At 63.4% G+C, this 19,508-nt stretch overlaps 2 protein-coding genes across 6 annotated transcripts; both read right to left on the minus strand.

Annotated features, from left to right (window-relative positions):
* Positions 1–280: 280 nt before the first annotated feature.
* LYPD2 (LY6/PLAUR domain containing 2) lies at positions 281–2,424 on the minus strand. The gene is made up of 3 exons (XM_026491327.2): positions 2,367–2,424; positions 1,192–1,311; positions 281–486 (listed from the first exon to the last, which is right to left on the minus strand). The coding sequence occupies exons 1-3, from the start codon at positions 2,422–2,424 to the stop codon at positions 281–283; spliced, it is 384 nt and encodes a 127-aa protein (XP_026347112.1).
* Positions 2,425–7,555: 5,131 nt separating this feature from the next.
* LOC113249729 (ly-6/neurotoxin-like protein 1) lies at positions 7,556–19,398 on the minus strand. Of its 5 annotated transcripts, none has more exons than XM_044381022.3 (5): positions 19,210–19,398; positions 17,730–17,798; positions 17,288–17,469; positions 16,973–17,074; positions 12,794–16,764 (listed from the first exon to the last, which is right to left on the minus strand). In XM_044381022.3, the coding sequence occupies exons 3-5, from the start codon at positions 17,337–17,339 to the stop codon at positions 16,574–16,576; spliced, it is 345 nt and encodes a 114-aa protein (XP_044236957.1). In that variant the 5' UTR covers positions 17,340–17,469; positions 17,730–17,798; positions 19,210–19,398; the 3' UTR covers positions 12,794–16,573. The 5 variants fall into 5 exon arrangements, with proteins under 5 accessions (XP_057163870.1, XP_044236957.1, XP_044236956.1 ...); XM_044381021.3 differs by having other exon boundaries at positions 19,303–19,363; XM_026491197.4 differs by lacking the exon at positions 19,210–19,398 and adding an exon at positions 18,838–18,997.
* Positions 19,399–19,508: the final 110 nt, after the last annotated feature.

Genomic DNA, 19,508 nt, shown 5'->3' on the forward strand with positions numbered 1-19,508 from the left:
GATGGGGCAGCCATGTGGGTGAGGAGAGCCCCAGAGAGAACCCAGAGGCCGGGAGGGGCAGAGACGGACCAGGAGAGGAGAGGCTGAGAAGGGGCCGGAGGGGGACCCAGGACCAGGCGGACAGAGCCAGACTCACGGCTAGAGGCCTTCCCGGCCCCTGGGCAGAGCCGCCCGAAAGGAGATTCATGAGGCCGGGTGCAGGGACAATGCTTCTTCAGGGATGCTCAGGGTTGGCTTGCAGGGGGCACAGGGGGCGCAGGGGGCAGGGGTGGCAGGGGCTCTACAAGCCGAGGCTCCGGAGCAGGAGGAGTGCCAGCGCCAAGGCCAGGCTGCGGCCGCCGTCCAGGGCGGGCGCCCCGTCCACGTTGCACAGGTCCGTGTTGCAGCAGGACACCGGCCGGGTCTGGCCGATGCCGTCCACGTCCGAGGGCACACACTTGATGGCACAGGACTTGGTCACCGTGGAGTCCCCCAGGAAGGGGTACACTGTGGGCCATGTTGGGTGCTGGTCAACTCGCCAGCTTCAGGGCCCCCACGCCCAGCCCCGTGACCCCAGCGTGGGGTCAGTCCCTCCGTGACCTGTCCACCCCCTTTCCTTCTGCCGCCATGGGCTGAGCGCTGCCTCTGCGCTGGGGACACCATGACTTGCGCCGGACTCCTGGCTGGATGAAGCAGTGTCCTTCCAGGTGTCCCCAGGCAAGGCAAGGCTTCCTTTCCATTAAAGAGGGAGGAGGGAGGAAGGCCTCCTAGCTTGGACCAAGAGCCCTTTTGCAAACGGCTAAGGTGGTGGATGCAGTCTGCGTAGCTGGCGGGGGGGCGGCGGCCCTGGAGGCAGCTCTGACCCTGGGGCCCCGCCCTGCCCTCCCAGCACCCGCCGACCTATCTCCAGGGAGTAGAGGGTGGTCGCCCCGCCCCCCCAGCACCCGCTGACCTATCTCCAGGGGGTAGAGGGCGGTCACCCCACCGCCCCAAAACCCCCCGACCTATCTCCAGGGAGTAGAGGGTGGTCGCCCCGCCCCCCCAGCACCCGCCGACCTATCTCCAGGGAGTAGAGGGTGGTCGCCCCGCCCCCCCAGCACCCGCCGACCTATCTCCAGGGAGTAGAGGGTGGTCGCCCCGCCCCCCCAGCACCCGCCGACCTATCTCCAGGGAGTAGAGGGTGGTCGCCCCGCCCCCCCAGCACCCGCCGACCTATCTCCAGGGAGTAGAGGGTGGTCTTGCACATGGTCTCGTTGGCATTGCAGGTGGTGATGGTAACACAGCTGGACACAGCAGTAGGCTCATGACAGGTGTAGCATTGCAGGGCCACCACTGGGTAAGAAGGGACAACGGACGCGTCAGGCAGGCCCTGCCCCACCCCAAGCCCTTTATCCTGGAGGCCCAGGTTTGAGGGGGACCGTACCATCCAGGCTCCAGTTGCCCAGCGACCCAAGCTCTGGGAGGACTCAGGAGGTTTGAGCTGTGGTCCTTAGAGACAGAGTGTGCCTGCATGGGCTCAGCCTGCAGGGCCAAGGTGGGGAGGGGACAGCTCTGGTGCATCGGGTAGCTGCCTGCAGGGAGCCAGGCATCCCTTCAGGGTCAGGGAGGGCCTCGGTGTTGGCCCTGATCAGCGAAGAGCAGCACCCAAAGGGCCGCAGTGGGCGTCGGGAACAGACAAGGAGGTGTGTGGGGGACAGGGTGGGCCAGGCTGCGCCTGGGCACCCAAGGTGCCAGGTTAGCAAAGGAGGGACGAGCCACAGCGCAGGGGCCCCAGACAGGTAGGGGGGTGGGCCAGCAGGGGCGGGGGCCCCAGGGTGTGCCGCTCTGTGTCCCACCCACCACGGGATCCTAAGTGGGCCTGCCTGGCGCTGGTGGTCCACACACAGTGAGGCCACAGTCTCCTCTACACTCACTGTGTGTCACTGTGTCTCAGGTTGACCTCACTTTCCCCTCTGGCTGGGGCCCACTCTACGCAGCTCCTTTTCTGGTTAGGTGTGGGGGCCCTGAGGGGCGTCTCCCCCCGTTGTTCTCTCATGCCCCCTGTCATCCCCAGTTCCCAGAGCCTTCCTGGTCTCCCCAAGACACCCCCTGAGGCCTGCCTCCCCCGTGGCCCCAGAACCAGGGAGCACGATTCTGACCATGCCCTCTCCAGCCAAAGCCTCTCCAGATGCCCGTGGCGCCCAGTGACCCGCGGTCCCCCAGCTGGCACCCAGAGTCTCTGCTGCTGCCCCAGCCCTGGGGGGCGGCCCCTGTGCTCTCCTCTCCCTCAGCCCAGGGCTGTGCCCTTCCCTCCTGGCTCACCCTCGCTCCCTGCCCCGCCTCTGCTCAGTCTCCCAGCCTTCTTCCACTCCCTGGCCCCCCTGCCCACCCTGCCCTGCGCCCCTCACCGAGCTGAGGGCCGCAGGTCGCCAGCACCAGCGCCAGTAGCACCAGCCGTGTCCCCATCGTGGTCCAGTCCTCACACCGCACCGCAGCACGCTGGCCTTTGGCCTGCCCGCAGGGACAGTGGGCACCCGGTGCAGCCGCCCGACCGGTCAGCCAAGCAGATTAGCGGGATTGGGTTTCCTGTGGGCGGCCGAGGTGCAGAGACCCGCCCCCCCCCCCCCCCCCGCGCACTGGGGCCCCTCCCACCTCCACTGGATGCCCCATTCCTCTGTGGGTACTCCTCCTGTCCTCCTTGTCCCTTTCCCCCTTCCTCTACCTCCCACAGCCTGGGGTCCCTCCCCAGCCCTGATGGCTCCTCTCGATGATTTGGGGGCTCTCACCTTCCTCTGTGACTCCCTTACCTGGGCTCCCCACCTTCCTTCCTCCTCTGCCTGTACCCCCCACCCTGGTTCCTGCCTCTGCCAGGCACCCTTCCCACTTGGGTCCCCAGGCCCATCTCCAGGGCAGATCCCGGGTCTAGTAGTTCTGGGTTTGAACGCTACCAGGGTGCCCTGCACCCCCGCCCCAGCTCCTTTGAGGTCGTCTTGTGGGGTATATGATATGGGGACAGACTGCCTGGACAACCAGCCACAGTGTCCTCAGAGGCTCTGGGGCGACAGAAAGGTCCTGGATGGAGGGTGGAGGTGGGAGGGGCCAGGGTTGCCTTGGAGACACTAACCCCGTTGTCCACTGGAGGGGCAGGTACACCTGGGGCAGGGCCAGGAAACTGACAGGAAGGCCCTCGCCCAAGGCCCAGATGGGACCGAAGTGTGGCTCCAGCCACTGCCCCCCCCAAACACACACGTGTGTACACGCATGCACACAGGCACCCCCCAGAGTGCCTGCACGTCAGCCTCCCCAGGATGTCCTCTGCCTGTGACCTGGTCACAGCCTCCACCAAGCCCGCAGCTGCCAGAGTGAACCCTGGGGTGGGGCGGGGAGGGTTGTTGACAGGACCCAGGGCCTCATCCTGGGCAGTCAAGGCCATGGTGCCCAGACGCACCTGGGGCCACACTGCAACCCCACCCAACTCCTCCATCTTCTCCCAGAGGATCCAAATCTTACTCCCCCTCCTAGACTTTGCCCCTGCTCTTCCTTTTGCCAGGGATGCCCATCCCTCCCCTGCCCTCCCCCGTCCTGCTGTGGTTGAAATTCTCTGTCTGGGGACTCTTCCCCCAACCCCCACCCCACAGCCTTTTTATGGTCCTTGGCTTTCCTTTGAGATCAGCTCCACATGGGAGCCGAAGGGGCCCGCGCCTCCCTGGGCATGGGGTGGGGCCTGCGGGCGAGGCGCGTGGTTTCCCGTAGCACCCAGCCTGTGTCGGCCATGTCCCCTGCCCGATCATGTGTTCCTCACCGTGGCTCTGGAGACGCACAACACTTACAACTCTACTTTGGGCATAGGCTCACACACTCCTGGCAGCCGCTGACTTGGGCAGGTCCCCTCGCGTGGGCTGGGGCAAAGCAAGCAGCGACCGGGCTTGTCTGATTTCACACCTCACTACGCCACCACCTGCAACTGGGCGCTGATGCTGGATGCAGCTGACCGGATTAGACACCACTGCACACACCCAGCTTCCTTCTTCGGTCTAGCCCAAATCCAAGCCCGCAGCCTGTACCAGCCCAACTCCGTGTCCTCAGACCCAAGGGCCCCACCTGTGCTTTCCGCCTAGAACACACCCCTGGCCCCTGGGCGTTCCTCCTCCTACAGTTTCTGCCGATCCCCCGGTAGCCAGGCTGAAACTTCCTGCAGAGTCGCACCTGTCTTAGGTCGGGAGGAATGTGGCTCAGTCAGCGTCTGGGTGGGCTCTGTCTAGGATGCCTCCATGCTGAGAGGTCTTCAGCCACCCCTCAGTTTTACTAGCAGCCTTGAAGACAGGGCTCGGAAAGTGACCAGGGTCAGGGCTCAGAGTGTGACCAGGGTCAGGACTCAGAGTGTGATCAGGATCATTGCTCAGAGAATGACCAGCGTCAGGGCTCAGAGAGCAACCAGGGTCAGGGCTCAGAATATGACCAGGGTCACGGCTCAGAGTCAGGACTCAGAGAGTGACCAGGGTTGGGGCTCAGAGTGTGACCAGGATCAGGACTCAGAGTGTGACCAGGATCAAGGTTCAGAGTGTGACCAGGGTCAGGGGTCAGTGTGTGACCTGGGTCAGGGCTCAGAGAGTGTGTGACAAAGATCAGGGCTCAGAGAGTGACCAGGGTCAGGGGTCACTGTGTGACCTGGGTCAGGGCTCAGAGTGTGACCAGGGTCAGGCCTAGTGTGTGACCAGGATCAGGGCTCAGAGTGTGACCAGGATCAGGGCTCAGAGTCAGGACTCAGAGAGTGACCAGGGTCGGGGCTCTGAGAGTGACCAAGGTCAGGACTCAGAGTGTGACCAAGATCAGGACTCAGAATGTGACCAGGATCAGGGGTCAGTGTGTGACCAGGGTCAAGGCTCAGAGAGTACCCAGGGTCAGGGGTCACTGTGTGACCTGGGTCAGGGCTCAGAGTCAGGACTCAGAGAGTGACCAAGGTCAGGGCTCAGAGTGTGACCAGGATCAAGGTCCAGAGTGTGACCAGGGCCAGGGGTCAGTGTCTGACCTGGGTCAGGGCTCAGAGAGTGTGTGACAAAGATCAGGGCTCAGAGTGTGACCAGGGTCAAGGCTCAGAGAGTGACCAGGGTCAGGGGTCACTGTGTGACCTGGATCAGGGCTCAGAGTGTGACCAGGGTCAGGCCTAGTGTGTGACCAGGGTCAGGGCTCAGAGTGTGACCAGGGTCAGGGCTCCTCTGCTGCTGTCCTATCTCCCCGGTAGGCTTCGTCTCCAGCTGCCTGTGGGTGGCCTCTGGGAAGTGTGTGCAGAGCCCCAGGAAGGCAGAGGGGTGTCCTGGCTCTGGCTCACCTGTTCCCCTGTGTGGGGTGTCCGGCAGAGTAGACTGATGGCTCCTAAGCTGATGTTTCTACACGGTGAAGAAAATTCCCCCTGAGGAGCCCTTTCTGCTGTACCTTCCTGAAGGACCCCGATGGGGACGTGCCCTAATATGGGCACCTGTGTACTAGCGGGCGTCAGGCTGCTCCCATCTGGGCTGTGGCCAGTATCTTCCAGTGGGACGTGCCCTCGGAGGCACAGAGCTGGGACACCCGGGAACCCTTGCCATCCCCCCCACGCCACGGGCTCCTTGTCCATGCGATCACCACTGCTTGACCCTTCCAGGAGGTTTGCAGGAAGGCAAAGCTGGCAATGACCTCTGTTCATCGCAGGAACTTTGTGAAAGACCCATCCGCTCTTCAGTGAAAATCGTCAGATGTCCGTTTATGCCTCAAGACTCAGAACCCCTGCCTAGGACCCCTAAGCTGCTTTATTAGGGGGCTCATGCAGCCCTCAGCAGGCCCCCGCGCTGGGAGCCCTGCCTGTCACCAGATCCTCAAGCCGCCAGCAGGGAAGGGACAGGCTCTGCGTGGGCCGGGCACTCCCTGCTGTGCACAGGTGTCTGTGACAGTGCGCGGACAGCACTCAGCGAAGCTCTCGGGGCATCTGGAGTTGCACGCCTGCAGCCGATTTGCCCTGGGGGGGGTTGCGGTAGCAGCTCCCCCCCCACCCCCCCGCCCCGGGGACAGAGGTTGGCTTCCCGCCGGCCCTCACCCCGTCTTCTCTGGGTGCTGTTCATAGGTTTAAAGGGTACTTTCACTTTGCTCCTTTGTGACTCTGAGTGAGGTTGACTTTCCTTCTCGGTGACAGGGCTGCTCAGGCCCTTTGCTCCTCCTGGTGGGTTCGGGAGTGTTCTTTAGTGTTCACAAGTAATTGCACGTGTGGCAGGCATTTCCTACCTCGTCTTCTGTGTTTTAGTGCTGTGTGTCGTGTTTTTTCGTGTATTTCATTTGGGTTTTTGTGTGGTCATGAATCTTTCTCAGTCTGGATTTTCAGTCTTGTTTTTCTCTCAAACGCTTGTTTCTTTGTCCTCTTTTTAATTTGTAACAGCTTTATTGGACGTACTTCACATGGCATACAATTCACCCACCGGAAGTGTTTCTGGTTGTTCACGGCTCCTGCAACCCTCCCCCGTCAGGCCCAGGGAGAAGCCCCGCCCCCGGGCTGCCAGCCCCGCGCACCGGCGCGTGTCCAGCGGCGTCCGGCCGCCGCTCGTGCGCTCGCTGCCTCCCCGGATTTGCCTGCGCCGGGCATTTCGCAGAAACGCTAGCACAGAGTATGGGGTCTCTGTGAGTGGCCTCTTGCCCTTCGCGTCTCAGGTTCGTGCAGCCGTGAGCGGCGCAGGGGGACGCGCTCCGCGCTCGGGACAGACCAGTCTGTCCCCACATTGGGCCGCCGGCCGTGCGCTCCTTCCACACTGTCCCTGTTACGAGGGGGCTGTTGTGAGCGCGCACGGAGAGGCCCCTGCGTGAACGTGGTCACCTGGCGCGGATGTGTGCCCGCGGATGGGATTGCCGGCGGTCTCCATCTGCTACGCTAAACTGTCATTTTAACAATCTCTTTCTTTTTTCTTTTTTTACATTTAAATCATTGGTTCAATCGGAATGCCTTTCAGTGAATGGGAGTGAGGGCCCGAAGCCAATTTGGTTTTCTCCGCAGGGTGGTCAGCGACGCCCTCCCGCGTCGTGTCTCCCTCCGCTGCACTGGCCACCCCACGCTGGCGCAGGCGCAGTGCTGTCCTGCAAGTGGGCTGGTTGGGGCCGCTGGCGCGTGCCCCCAGCCCCGCGGGCCCGAGGCCCTGCTTGTGCCTTTGTGTGGGCTCACCGTCCGCTGGGACACTGCCCCCCACACAGGGTGGCTGCACCACCGCCCTGGCTTCACCACGTTTTCTTTCATGAGAGCGTAGCCAGGGTACGGACAAGGAAAAGGCCGGGCGCTGTGCCTGGGGGTCATGGGATGGGGAGGAGCCATGCGCCCTGGTTCCGGGGTCCTGGTCCACTTCGCAGCAGGGGGCTGGCTGGAGCCATGATTAAAAGTTTCGCAGCGTGTGGAGCTGGGGTGTGGGAGTGTGGGTGTGTCTGTGTGTGCGGGTGTGGGTGCGTGCACCTGTGCATGGGTGGGGGAAGAGCCGCCTCCAGCCTCACCCTCTCACGTGTCTGCTCTGTTCCTTCCATCCGCCCCTTTCCAGTTCCCCCAAGGGCCCCTCCCTGTGCCGAGGGCCCCTCCCCCTTCCTCTGACCCGCCCAGGGCCACCTCTAGTTCTTCCGACCTCCTGCTCTGCACTGGGGCGCTCCTCGGGGGGCCCCCCCAACCCTGGTGCCCCCTCTCTGCTGCCTGGAGAGCAGCGTCTGCTTGGGGGTCCCAGGGCATCTCTTAGCTCTGTGGGGGGCGGGGGACAGCTAAGAGGGAAGGGGAGGTCAGTCGGTGTTGCAGAGGCTGAACTGGCAGCAGACGATGGACACATGAGGGCCAAGGCCCAGGGTGGAGACGTCCGGGCAGCCACTGTAGCACGATTTGGTCACCAGAGGCAGGTCAATGACGCTGAAGGGGACTCCTGGGGTGGACAGAAGATAAACAGGGCAAGCTCCCTGAGGCTCTGAGCTGCCCGTGCCCCCTGCCCCACCGGCCACCAAGGCAAGAGTCAGTCCCCAAACTGGGTGTAACTGGCCCCCTCTCTCGGGTCCTCTCCTGTGCTGAGGTCAGTGAAAGCTCCCCCCGCCCTGTTCCTGACTTGCTGGGAGCCTGGATCAGCTCTGCCCCCTCTGAGCCTGGGTCTCTTCTCCCGGGCAAGGAGGGCACAGCTGGGGTGCTCACAGCCACACATATGCACACACAAGGGGTGGAGCCCACCCCACACTCCCCTACTCACGGGTGGCAATGCTGACACAGTAGTTGGAGCCCCAGGGGCATCTGGACGCATGGAGGCACCCTCCGAAGCCCTTGCACTGGTGACAACTCAAGGCTCGGGCTGCGGCCGCGGGTGGAGGGACAGGTGGGTGGACACACAGACAGAGAGGGACACAGGTGTGGGCAACGCCCACCTAACAGCACCCTCTATTCCCACCCTTCCCATTCTCAGGACTCTAGGCCCTCATCCTGGGGTGCCCAACCCCTCAAGACCTCCCAGACAGGGGGGTGGGGAGAAGGTCACCATGTCCCAAGCCTCAGCCCGGGGCTGGACAAGGTCCTGGCACTCTCCCCTGCCATCCTGTGGGACTGCTTTCCCCAGGGTGAGGGTGGCCAGGCCCAGGGCTCCAGCGGGGTCGGCTGCAGCTGGGGGCAGCTCTTCTGAGCCTGTCCGTCCAGGACAGCGCCGGGCTGGGGGGCAGGATGGGGTCTTCCCGGGCTCCCTGTGTCTCCCCCCAGAGGAGTGGACGAGCAGGGGCCTCACGCCGAAGGAGTTAAGGGTTGGGGGAGTTGGGATGGGGGGAAGGTGGTGAGGGCTCCCTAAGATATGGCCGTGCCCATTTTCACCTCTGTGGGGCCTGAGCAGGACCCCTTAGGCCCTCAGGCACTTTGTTCTGGTGGCTGCCATGGTGGGGCCTTGGTGGCCTCCGTGCGGAGTGGGAAGCCAGGGGGACAGAAATGCTGGGCAATGAAAGGGACAGGAGGGAGGCTGGCACAGTTCTGTCGGACGTTTCTTCTATGAGGACAGCCTGGAGGCTTTGAAATACTAAGTTCATTCCATCCATGTCTGGCAGACCTGCCCGTCAGCCCGTCCTTGAACATGGGCGCTGTGCCGGGCTCTCTGTCCCTCTGCCGCCCCCCCCCACCGCCCCCGCCATGCTTCTTGCCTTGAACTTCCTCCCTCTCTCCCTGCCTCTCCACCTCTGGTTCCTGCACTGAGTGCTTCTGTCCAGGTCCCGAGCCACGGTGCCCGGGCCTGCTCTGGCTGTCCGCACGTGCAGACACAGGGCCAGGGGGACGAGCACGCACGCTCACCACGCGCAGGCTCGGAGCCTCAGGACGCTTGTGCCACAGTCCAGGGCAGTGCACTCACGCCCCCCTCCCCTAGCCGGTCCTCCAGGCCTCTGCGAGGCTGCCTGAGCTCTGCCATCGCCGTTGTCCTGGATCGGCCCCAGATGAGCACACTTTCAGACCCGGGCCCGTGGGCACGACGATGCACCACACACTTTCACCAAACCAGTGTGCACGGCCACACACATGCACACCTGGGCAGGGGCACGTGGCACCTCCCGCTCGACCCCTGGGGTTGTGGGTGGCCTCCTCCCAGAACCACAGAGTGGGTGATGGAGACGGGAGGTCTCCACCATGGAAATGTGCCCGCCATCAGCCTCGTCTGCCGCCCCACAGAGCAATCTGAGACCCACAGGTGACCAGGAAAGGAGACAGCTCATGTTACAAAGCCCACCCAAGCTGCTTGAAGCCGCCCTCACGTCAAACCCCACGATGGTGTGGTAAGCTGCGTATGCCACCTAATGGACAGACCGGGGAACGTCACCAGGAAAGCCCCATGAGAAATGCAGTTCCTGCCTCCCGCTCTCCTCTGCTCATCCTCCCAAATGCTTCTCTGCTTTGCCCATGCTCTTCCTTCTGCCTTGCAGGCAAAACAGGCCCCAGCTCAAATACCACCTCCTCCAAGCAGGCCTTCTGGATTTCCAGGCAGAGTTGATGGCTCCTCCTTTGACATGCCCAGCTGCTGGCACCTCTGTCCCAGCCTGGTGACAGTGTCCCTGCCCCCATGTGATCTTGCTCAGGGCTCCCTCCCCACCCCCAATGCCTCCAACGTGAAGGACATGGGTGGGGTGTTTCACCCAGTCTTCCGCACCCCCAGAGCATCTTCCTCCATACCTAGTGGGGCTCAGGAGAGCTTTGTGGAAGGAAGGAAGGAAGGAAGGAAGGAAGGAAGGAAGGAAGGAAGGAAGGAAGGGAGGGCAGTCAGGTGGAAGGGCTGTGGGTGCAGCTGACCAGGCTCGTGTCCTTTGCTGGCTCACTGTGCAGAACACAGAACACCTCCCACACTCTGGACCCCGTTTGTTCGCTCGGCAGCAGGGCTAGCGTGTAGACTGGGGGACTGTGCATATAATGGGGAGCAGGGAGAGGACACCAGCAATGCTGTGGCATGTGGGGCTTCTGTGATCCGCTGGACCTGGGCTGAGCCAGGGGAGGGAGGAGGGGTCTGTGGTGGCCACCCCTGGTTGCCACCCAATCCCCGTGACTTAGCCCTGGTAGTGACAAAGGCTTTCCCCACCCCTGTCCATCCACACTGATGACCCTGGGGCAGTTCTTCAGGGTTGTTGATGAGACCTGGGCCCTGAGCCTCACAGACCTTCCGCACTGAACAGAGAGCCTACAAGAGCCCCGGCCTGGAGGAAAGTTCCTGCAGGTGGGACAGTGGTGGATCCCAGACAGTGCTGGCTGGAGCCTGACGCTCATGCCCGGGCTGTCCAGACACTCCCTCTGTCTACCTCACTTAGGGCCACTGGCTGTGAGGAGGGTGCTGACCCAGACGTGAAGACAGAGGCCTTGCCAGGTGAGGGCTGGGGGAGTGGGGCTGGTTGCGTTTGGATCAGGGGTCCCACTGGTTTTGTTCAGGCCTCTGGGTGGGTGGATGGAGACGCCATCTCACCCCGGGTGCAGTGGGAAGATGATGAGGCCAGGTGTGGGCAGCCGAATTTGAGGGAGATGACCCCGAGAAGCCCTTAGGCAGGGATCTGGTCCAATGGGGCTGGGGCTGGACCAGACGGGGCCAGCGATAGCGGATGTGGGCACAGCCGAATACAGAAATGGCCAGAGTGGGGAACTGACCCCAGAAGGAAGCCTGAGCAAGGGAGAAGAGACCTGCATCCCAGGAGGAAGCGAGTTAGGAGGGGCCAGAAGAGGGTGGTCCTAGGAAACAGGTCCAGGCCAGGGAGAGCTGGAAGAGCAGCCTCACACTCGGTGGCGGGGCGGGGGCCACTGTGAAGTTGGAGAAACCTGTGGAGGTGTTGGGGGGAGAGGGGTGTCAAGCAAGGGGTAGGGCGCTGGGAGGTGGGTGGCCCTTGCAGGGACAAGAACAGCATTGAGGGCTTGGCTGATGGGCCTGTGGGTCCAGGAAGGGGTCGGGCGAGGGGAACTATTGAGTGCGGTCCACTAGCAGATGGTAGGAGGTGGCAGGTGGGGAGGGTCTAGCCCCCCAGAAAGGGGGTGGAGGGGGCAGGAATTGGGCTTCCCCGAGGTGAGGGGCCACAGCCCAGGCCTCGGTGGTGGCTGGGGCTGGGGGACCAGCTTAGAGCAATGGGGGAGGAGGTGGCCCCTGGACTCACCCAGCTCCAGGCTCAAGGCAGCGGCCAGCAAGAGCCCAAGGAGCAGCCGCATGGTCTCCTGGGGAGAGGCTGCTCCTGGGTACCAGGCTGCCCTCTTATACCTGCTCCCAGCACCTGCGGACTCCGGGGCCTGACTCACCGGGCGGCTGACTCAGCCAAGAAGCCAGGCTGGGGCTCGCCCTGCCCCCAGGCCTGAGGGCAGGCCCAGTTTATCACGCAGTCCTCTTTCCTTATGCATCAGGGTGCAGGGTGGGGATCACGTAAGCCCACCCGGCACAGGGCGGACCCTCAGCTCACAGCCTCTGTTTTCCTGCGTGGAACTGGACCAAGTTATGGGCCCTGAGCTCACCATTCCCCTCAACAAGCCCACAAAGCTTAGGGCCAACGGAAGCTGGAGCCCTCGGCAGCACCGCCCCCTGGGGTGCTCGTGACCGGCTACCCCGTGCCGAGCCAGAACATGTGTGTCCTCAGCGGTCCTGCCTGTGAAATGGGCCTTTGTCCAGAAGCGGCAGTGCTCATACTGCACGGCCCCAGCCCTGTGGCTGTTTGCCCAGTGGGGGAAGTGGGGAGAGCAGAGAGATATTTAAAAGGGGCAGTCCCATGATGGGTGAGAGCCCAAAAGGGCACACGTGAGAGCAGAAGCTAGACACGCTGGGTGATTTGCGAGCCACACCATTCTGCCAAAAGCTGGCGGGGGCTGGGGCACCGTCGGGGCAGCGCAGGGGGCTGTCCGTGGGGCGTTGGCCCTGACCACCCGCAGATCCCTGTGTGTCTGCTCTGGCTGCCCTGTGGCTTTTGCCCACCACTGTCTCTGGCAGGCTCCTTAGGGCGGGGGACTGGGTGGATTCAGACCCTGCTCCCAGGTGGAGCCTGAAAGCCGGGGTGGAAGGTGGGTTCCTGGGGTGCCACCTCCCTCCCTCCGCCAGCCCCCACCAGCCTTCTCTAGGGACTCCTCTCAAAGGGAGCAGCTGGGTGACTTGGCCTGCCTCTTTCCCCTGGAGCCACAGGATCCTCCCGCCTCTCCTGCTCGCTCCCCTCCCACGGATTGCCCCCTTGCCCTGTGCCAGCCCTGGCTCCAAGGGCAACTGGATGAGCCAGGGTGAACTAGAGTCTGAGACCGACAGAGCCGGCATGACCAGCCGCACCAGACTGGAGAGGGGGAGCTGAGCTCAGGCCGCGGTGGCTGGTGAGGACGGAGAGAAGGGCAAACGTGTTTATTCATCCATTTATTCACACACTCGAGACACTGAGGGGGCCTCTCTGAGGTGCATCGTGTGAGCAAAGGAGGGAGCCCTGGCCTGAAGGCAGATTCTCATGCTGGTCAAGGTCAGGGTCAGGGCTAGGGGTTAGCATTAGCTGCCAGCAGGGGCATGGCCCTGGAAGTGTGCAGACCTTGCAAGTGGCATGGAGGGAAGAGGGACCACCCATCGATCCATCTGTCTGTCCATCGGAGGCCTCCTGTGTGCTAGGCCCTGGGCTGGGCACGTACACTCACAGCCTTGTCCATCCTCCCGAGGCCACTATCATTCCCGTTCCCATTCACTCTCATTCCCATTTTATCAATGAGACAGCTGAGGCTCAGAGATGTGAGTGATGACCTCCAGGCACCCCAAGTTGTAGGAGCCAACAAAACTCACTGAGTGGGGGCAGGAGAGAGAAAGAGGCGTCCCAGTTTCTTTGTACCCTTTTCAGAGGTAAGATACACGTTTAACAAACAAATCAGCCACTGCAAAGGGAGATGGGGCGGTTGGTCCAGCCCCCCCTGCCCCCCACCTGGCACCGGCCACCACCTCCCTGGTGCCTCGTGCACGCAACGGGCCAGGCTGCCCGCACAGCTCGGGAGCGTCCTTCGGCTGCAGACCCTGACCTGCGCCCCCAGGGTCAGCGCCTGCAGCCCCAGCTCCTCCGCTGTCTCCGAGGGCACCCACGGGAGGCGGCACAGCACAGAGAGATGTTCAGTCTGCTTCCAGACTTGAGCGCCACGGAGAGCCTCGAGGAGCCCGAGCATCTCTTCACATCGAGGCGGTACTCGGCTCTGTTAGATGGATCCCCACAGCAGACATGCCCACTGCCTGCTGGCAGCCTGGAGCCACGGGCCTGGCCCCTGTGCCCTCCTCTACGACCCCAGCCCATGGCCCGGGACACAGAGACAGGGCTGGTTGCCTGGCCGGGGGCCTCATGGCTTCTCAAATCTCTGGTTCCACTCTTCTCCTTCTAGAGCTTTCCTGACCCGAAGCTCTTATAATTATTTCACAGGCTCAGATTGTTTTCAGTTTATAAGCCCCCCTCCTCGGCTTCCCCGCCCCGGGCTCAGGGATGCAGCCTCGCAGCTGGTGGGAGAAGACTGCACAGTGGGGCAGGGGCGTGGTGGCTGGGCAAGGCCGTCCCACTGTGCCTCAGCTTCCTCACCGGTAAAGGGGACATGATAATGGCTCGAACCTCGCAGGGTGGTCATGGCGTGCTTGCGGCCGGGGCACAGGGAAGACAGAGGTCAGCTCCCATCCTTCTCGGTGCCGTCCCCACTGGCACTGCCCTTGGAGTCCAGTGTCATAGGCTTCCCACTAGGGGCCGGCCCCGTATTAATTGAGGGCCTCCCGAGGGCTCTGTGCTGGATTCGGAGGACAGCCCAGCCAGCCAGGGGCCTGTGGGTGGGGTGGGTGGCATGGTCTCGCGGGCCAGGTGCAACGTTGTGGCTATTGGACTCGGACCAGGTCACAGTGGAGGATGGCAGATGGGGACAGAAGGCAGGTATAAGAAGCACCCCCATACTGCGGCAAGCCCAGCTCCCTGTTCTCAGTGGCCCCAGAGCCCACAGGTAGCCAGGCAGGGCTCTAACTTCATCATCCACCGAGGGGAGGGAGGACTGATCCCGTGCTCCTCCCAGCTGTGGCCTAGGACACCTGCTGACCCAGGACAAAGGTCTTACACAAGCAGTTTAACAACTGCTTCCAAGCCTCTCCCATTGAGTTAGGTGGCCAAGGGTGGCTAGGGCTGGGGCCCACGTCCACCCCTTCTTCCAGCTGGCTTCCACGTCCAGAGGCCTGTGCTGGCCTTCCGGCCAGCTTTGTGGGGGAGCTGGGTCACTTCCCCAAGGCTGACCGCTCCTGGGGTTCCTGATGGACCTGTGGGAGCTCAGGGCTGGGGTCTGGCTTCCTCCCAGCCTCCCCTAGAGAAAGGCTCACACCGGATTGGGCTTCAGGGTGTTGGAGACACCCAGGTCTCCTGTGGGGACTGAGCTCTTGACCAGACACTCCTCGGGGTACAACTCCCTCCCACCCAGGATGAGGCCCGTCTTCCTGGACCTTTTGGGAGGTCCAACCAGCTCTGCCTGAGAACCCCCACTGAGGCTCTCCCAGGCTCTCCCAATCCCTTGAGCTCTGGAAGCACTGGGTGAAGCTCTCAAGTCAGAATGTCCAGCACAGGGTCCTCTGATGAAGACCACGCTTTGGGTCCACGGGCTCCTGAGTTCCAGGAACAATCCCACCACATAGGCATTTGCCACAGTCCTGCCAACTTAGGCCCAGACAGTTTGGGACACTGGTCACGTAAGGCCTCAGGCCCTGTGTGACCTGGGGCACAAGGTTGCATGCCCAGTGTGGCCTCATTGGAAGGAAGACCAGTGTTTCCAGGGCCACCCTTATCCAGGATGGTCTGTGCTGGGCAGACTCTTGTTTCCCAAACCAGGCCAGGGATGCGGTTCACCTAGGCTGGGTACCCTTTAAACAATGCCAATTCTTGGGCCCTTGGGGTCCCAATGCCCCACTGGGTTGGGGGTACCTGCAGACCACTCCTTGAATCAATGGAGCTCTTCAGCCCAGGGTGGACCTCTCTCTCTCCCCTCAGGCAGAGTCAGAGGGTAGAGGGTCCTGCGGAGACCCTCAGGCTGATGGGCTCAGCCTTTGGGGCCAAGGCCAGCTCTCATTCAGCCAGGCCTGTAGGCCAGAGCGAAGGGGGGCCAGTTGGACGTGAGTGTGGCCAGTGGTTATTGGGATTGGGGTTGCAGAGGAAGTCCCGGGGCACGTGTCTGGAGGGAGCCTGGCCGTCTGCATTCCGGATCCCACCTCTCGCAGTCGCTGTCCTGGACGGACTCCCAGGATCCCGCCCCGGCTGACTCGGGTGGGCACAGTCTCTCAGGTGCCCACTCTGGCTCAGCCCCCTCCATCAAGGGGCACACTAGGGCTGAAGACCAGGCTCTCTCGGCCCCACCCAGCTCCCTTCCCTCCCTGCTGAAAATAGCCTTGGGATCAGCCAGCTCTCAAGCTCCACCAAATATAGCCGCCTGTCTGCCCTGCCCCCAAGCGCTGCCAGCCTCAGGCCAGGGTGGGGAAGCAGGGCAGGTCAGGGACGGGCAGAGCAAGAAGGGAGAACCTCTAACCAGGCCTGGGGCTGGGGGCCTGAAGGACCTCTTTTGGATGAGCTCACCCCCAACCCCCCAGCCAAGGGCCGCCTGGATCCACAGGGCTTCCTGGCACTCCGACCTGGGACAGCTGACAGGGACAAAGGCCTTCCTCCCACGGCCCTTGGTGCCACACCTGGCCTCAGTCAGAGGCACACAGGCAGCCCTCCTGGCCCCCCAGAAAGCCCTTCTTCCCAGGACGGTCCTCCAGCCATCCTGGGTCCCTATTTTCCCCTGCGCCTCCACACGCTTACTGGGCAGACCGGGGCAGGCTCTCGCTCCCAGAGTTGCTGGAATGTGGTCCAAGTCTCCCTTCACATCAGTGGTCCTCAGCCCACCGAGGACCCGGCTAGCAGCACACTTTGTCAGACGCCCTCGGGAGGGCTGATGCCACATCAACCTTTCGAGAATGGAAGGTTGTGATCTGGGAGCAAGGCCCAGGGCGGTGGGCACCGAGTCCCTCTAGAAGGCCGTCCTGGGTGTGGCTGAGCGGAGGGGCGCTGGGAGCGCAGAAGGTGGGTGGGGTGTGCAGGGTGAAAGGGTAGGGCTGTGCCTCTCAGAACTTGGTCCTTGAGTGCGTCTGGGTGGGGGCGGGGTTTAGAGCAGACCCCAGAGGGCAGCCAGGAGGATGGCGGCCAGGCTCCCGGGGCCGGCGAGGCCGGCACCGTTGCACAGGTCATACTGGCAGCAGGAGGTGGTAGAGGCGTGTTTGGAGTAACCATCATACACGGTCTCGAAGCAGCTGGGCACGCAGGACTTGCTCACCCTCATCCTGGTCGGGGTGTAGTCTGCAGAGGGGAGGCAGGCGAGGACCCCAGGTTGGCCCCCCCTGGCGGGCGGGGCCTTTAGGGCAGGGTCTGCCTCAGCCAGTTGCTCCCAGAGAGAATCCTAGGGCAAGTGGGAGCCTCCCTCCTCAGGGTCCCACACTCCCGGGGGCAGGGAGGAGCACCCCTCGGGCTTCCCAGGCAGGGCTGCTGGGGGCGCCAGTGGACTCACAAGTACGCGTGGTCATGCAGTAGGTGACCATGGCCGGGCAGCGCATGGGGTTGAAGCAGTTCTCTCCATTGTAGGCGCACACGTGGCAGTCCAGGGCCTGGGCTGGGGGCCGGAGGATGGGGTGGGAGCTGGATGGGGGTCCCAGAGCAGGGAGAGGCCCCTCCTCCAGTCCATCAGACCCCAGGTCCCATCACCTTTCTTGGAGCAGAACAGCTGGACGGAGAGGTGGTTAGGCGTTCTGGCCTCCCTCCCCGCTTCCATCCCACCTGCCACTGAACATGGGGCTGTCCATCCTTCTGTCTCCATTCGTCTTACCCAGAGGAAGGCCCACCAGGGCCACCAGGAACAGGGTGAGCAGGGGTGCCATGGCTGGAGGTGAGAGGACAGAGTGGGCGTGGTGAGGTGAACAATTCAGGCTGGGGCTGGGGCAGGGCACAGAGGCAGTCAGACGACCCCTGCCATCCAGGAGCTCTTGGTTTACTGGAAGAACTGCAGCCCTGCACAGAGGGGGACAGAGACAGGTGGTCACCACAGGGACTGAGGGACCCCAGGGGACCTGGACAGAAGAGCCACCGAACTCAGGGTGTCAGGTCTCCTGGAGGAAGGAACACAGAAAGAGATGAGAACGGAGCAGGGTGGGGGACATTCCAAGGGGAGAGACTGGTATCTGCAAACACAGGAGACCTGTGGTACAGACTGAAGGGGGGATGGTTGATGCAGGGGCCCTATGGGAGCCTGACACACCGCCCCTCCTCACCTCGGGCCCTGAGTGCGGGACTGCGCCCGACGGTGGGTCTCTCCTCACTGCCTCCCCTCCCCGTTGCTCCTGGTGAGGAGGGAGCAGAAGGTTAGCTGAAGGCAAAGCGTAAGCTGGGCCCCTGTGACCTCCCCCCACCCCCACTCCTGGGTGGGATGTGTGACGTTCTTCCAGGAAGCTCCTACTTGTCGAAATGTGATTGCTTTACTACGGGGGAGGGGGGGGACCCGAACTTGACAATGGCAAGGCCTCCAGTGTCTTGTAGGTCCTCTTTAGTATATGAAAGGTCTTTTGAAAACCTCCCTTTCCCTTACCTCCCCCAACCCCATGGTATAGAATCAAGTGCTCCTCACAGCCCCAGTTCAGCTCTTTCTGCTGGGGGGGGGGGGGCTGTCCCCCTGCTTAAATAAAAGCACCTTTTTGCACCAGCGACAGCTCAAGAATTCTTCCTTGGCGGTGGGCTCCAGACGCCACCGTACCAAACCTCGCCTATATTCCACAACCACATCACTGGGGTATCCCTGAGCGGGTCCCCCACTTCTGCTCCTTTCAGGGCCCAGGTGGGGGCCGCTCTCCCAGGAAGACCTCCAGAGCCCGGCCCTACTTGGGCCTTTCAGGTCTGAGTCCCTGGCCGCAGCGGGAGCTCCCGGCCTGGCTGAGCTCTGACCCCGCGGCAGGCGAAATGCGCTTTGGGGGGGGGGGGGGCGGTCTTGGGCAACTAACTTCCCAGTTTCGATAGGGTGTTTGGGATGAAGACGTCCAATCCCTGGTAAGGGGTGGGGGAAAACTGGATTACGACTCCCCTCCGCCCTGCGGGGATATTCGGGGGCGGTGGGGGGTGCTCAGGGCCCCACCCCAGGGGGAGTAAATTATACTCCGCCCTTCCCCGGAACATCCAACCGACCCTTCTTCCAGGACCCGTCTCCCAAGAGTCAACTTCAGGATGCCAAAGGCCACAGTGAGGCCAGGCCTGCGGCTCCAGCCCTTCCCGCCCCCTCCCGGAGAGCCCCGCCCCAAAGACTGCGGTCCCCAGCAGAGGGGGAAGGTTTCGGGGTGACCTCAACCGTGACCTTCAGCACACTGTACCCCCGCTGCGCCCGGGACTCACCCGCGGCAGCTCGCCGACCCCTCGATCTGACAGCGCGATGGTGCGGGCGCCCCGCGGTGACCACGCTGCAAAAGCCCTCCGCGGCCTTTGCCGCTGGAAGTCACCGCCGCGCGTGAGCGCGTCACTGGAGGCCCTGCCCCGGCCCGCCCCACACACGCCCCGGAGGCCCCGCCCCGGCCCACCCAAACCCTCCCCTGGGCCCCGCCCCCGCCCCGGCTCCTTCCAGTCTCCGCCGCGGGTCGCGCCCCAGCTCCGCCTAGTCTCCGCCCCGCTCCGGCTCCGCGGTCTCCGCCCTCGCCCCAGGCCCGCCCAGGCTCCGCCCCCGCCCCACCCCACCCCCTTCCTTCCTCGCTTCAGCCCCCCGCCGCCCACCTGCATCAAAGCCCGGACGCGGCGTGGCGCAGATGGGTACCGCGGAGTGCTGCCCCGCGGCGACACCCACGCGATCCTCGGCTGCACGCGCACCTTTCAGGAGCTTTCTCGGCGGGGTCTGGCCGCGGTCACCCGGGCGAATCCTCTGCGTCTCCCTGTGCTCCGCCTGCTTCTGCCGGATGCACTTCGCCCTCTCGCCCACGCCGTCTCGCGGGCCCTATTTCCTGAGCCCAGCTCAACGGAGGTGCTGCATGCCGCAGTCCCGGAGCGCAGGACCCTGGACCCGGCTCCCTGGGTCC

The sequence above is a fragment of the Ursus arctos genome, unplaced genomic scaffold, assembly GCF_023065955.2.
Source record: "Ursus arctos isolate Adak ecotype North America unplaced genomic scaffold, UrsArc2.0 scaffold_6, whole genome shotgun sequence".
NCBI lineage: Eukaryota > Metazoa > Chordata > Mammalia > Carnivora > Ursidae > Ursus > Ursus arctos.

What these genes read in the sequence shown, in the direction of transcription:
- LYPD2 (XM_026491327.2), bottom strand. Translation starts at nt 2,424, where the DNA reads ATGGGGACACGGCTGGTGCTACTGGCGCTGGTGCTGGCGACCTGCGGC. An exon ending in GACCTGCGGCCCTCAGCTCG is followed by an intron (nt 1,312 to 2,366) that starts GTGAGGGGCGCA and finishes CTTCTTACCCAG; the next exon opens with TGGTGGCCCTGCAATGCTAC. An exon ending in CCTCTACTCCCTGGAGATAG is followed by an intron (nt 487 to 1,191) that starts GTCGGCGGGTGC and finishes CATGGCCCACAG; the next exon opens with TGTACCCCTTCCTGGGGGAC.
- LOC113249729 (XM_044381022.3), bottom strand. Translation starts at nt 17,339, where the DNA reads ATGGCACCCCTGCTCACCCTGTTCCTGGTGGCCCTGGTGGGCCTTCCT. An exon ending in CCTGGTGGGCCTTCCTCTGG is followed by an intron (nt 17,075 to 17,287) that starts GTAAGACGAATG and finishes TCCGGCCCCCAG; the next exon opens with CCCAGGCCCTGGACTGCCAC. An exon ending in CTGCATGACCACGCGTACTT is followed by an intron (nt 16,765 to 16,972) that starts GTGAGTCCACTG and finishes TCCCCTCTGCAG; the next exon opens with ACTACACCCCGACCAGGATG.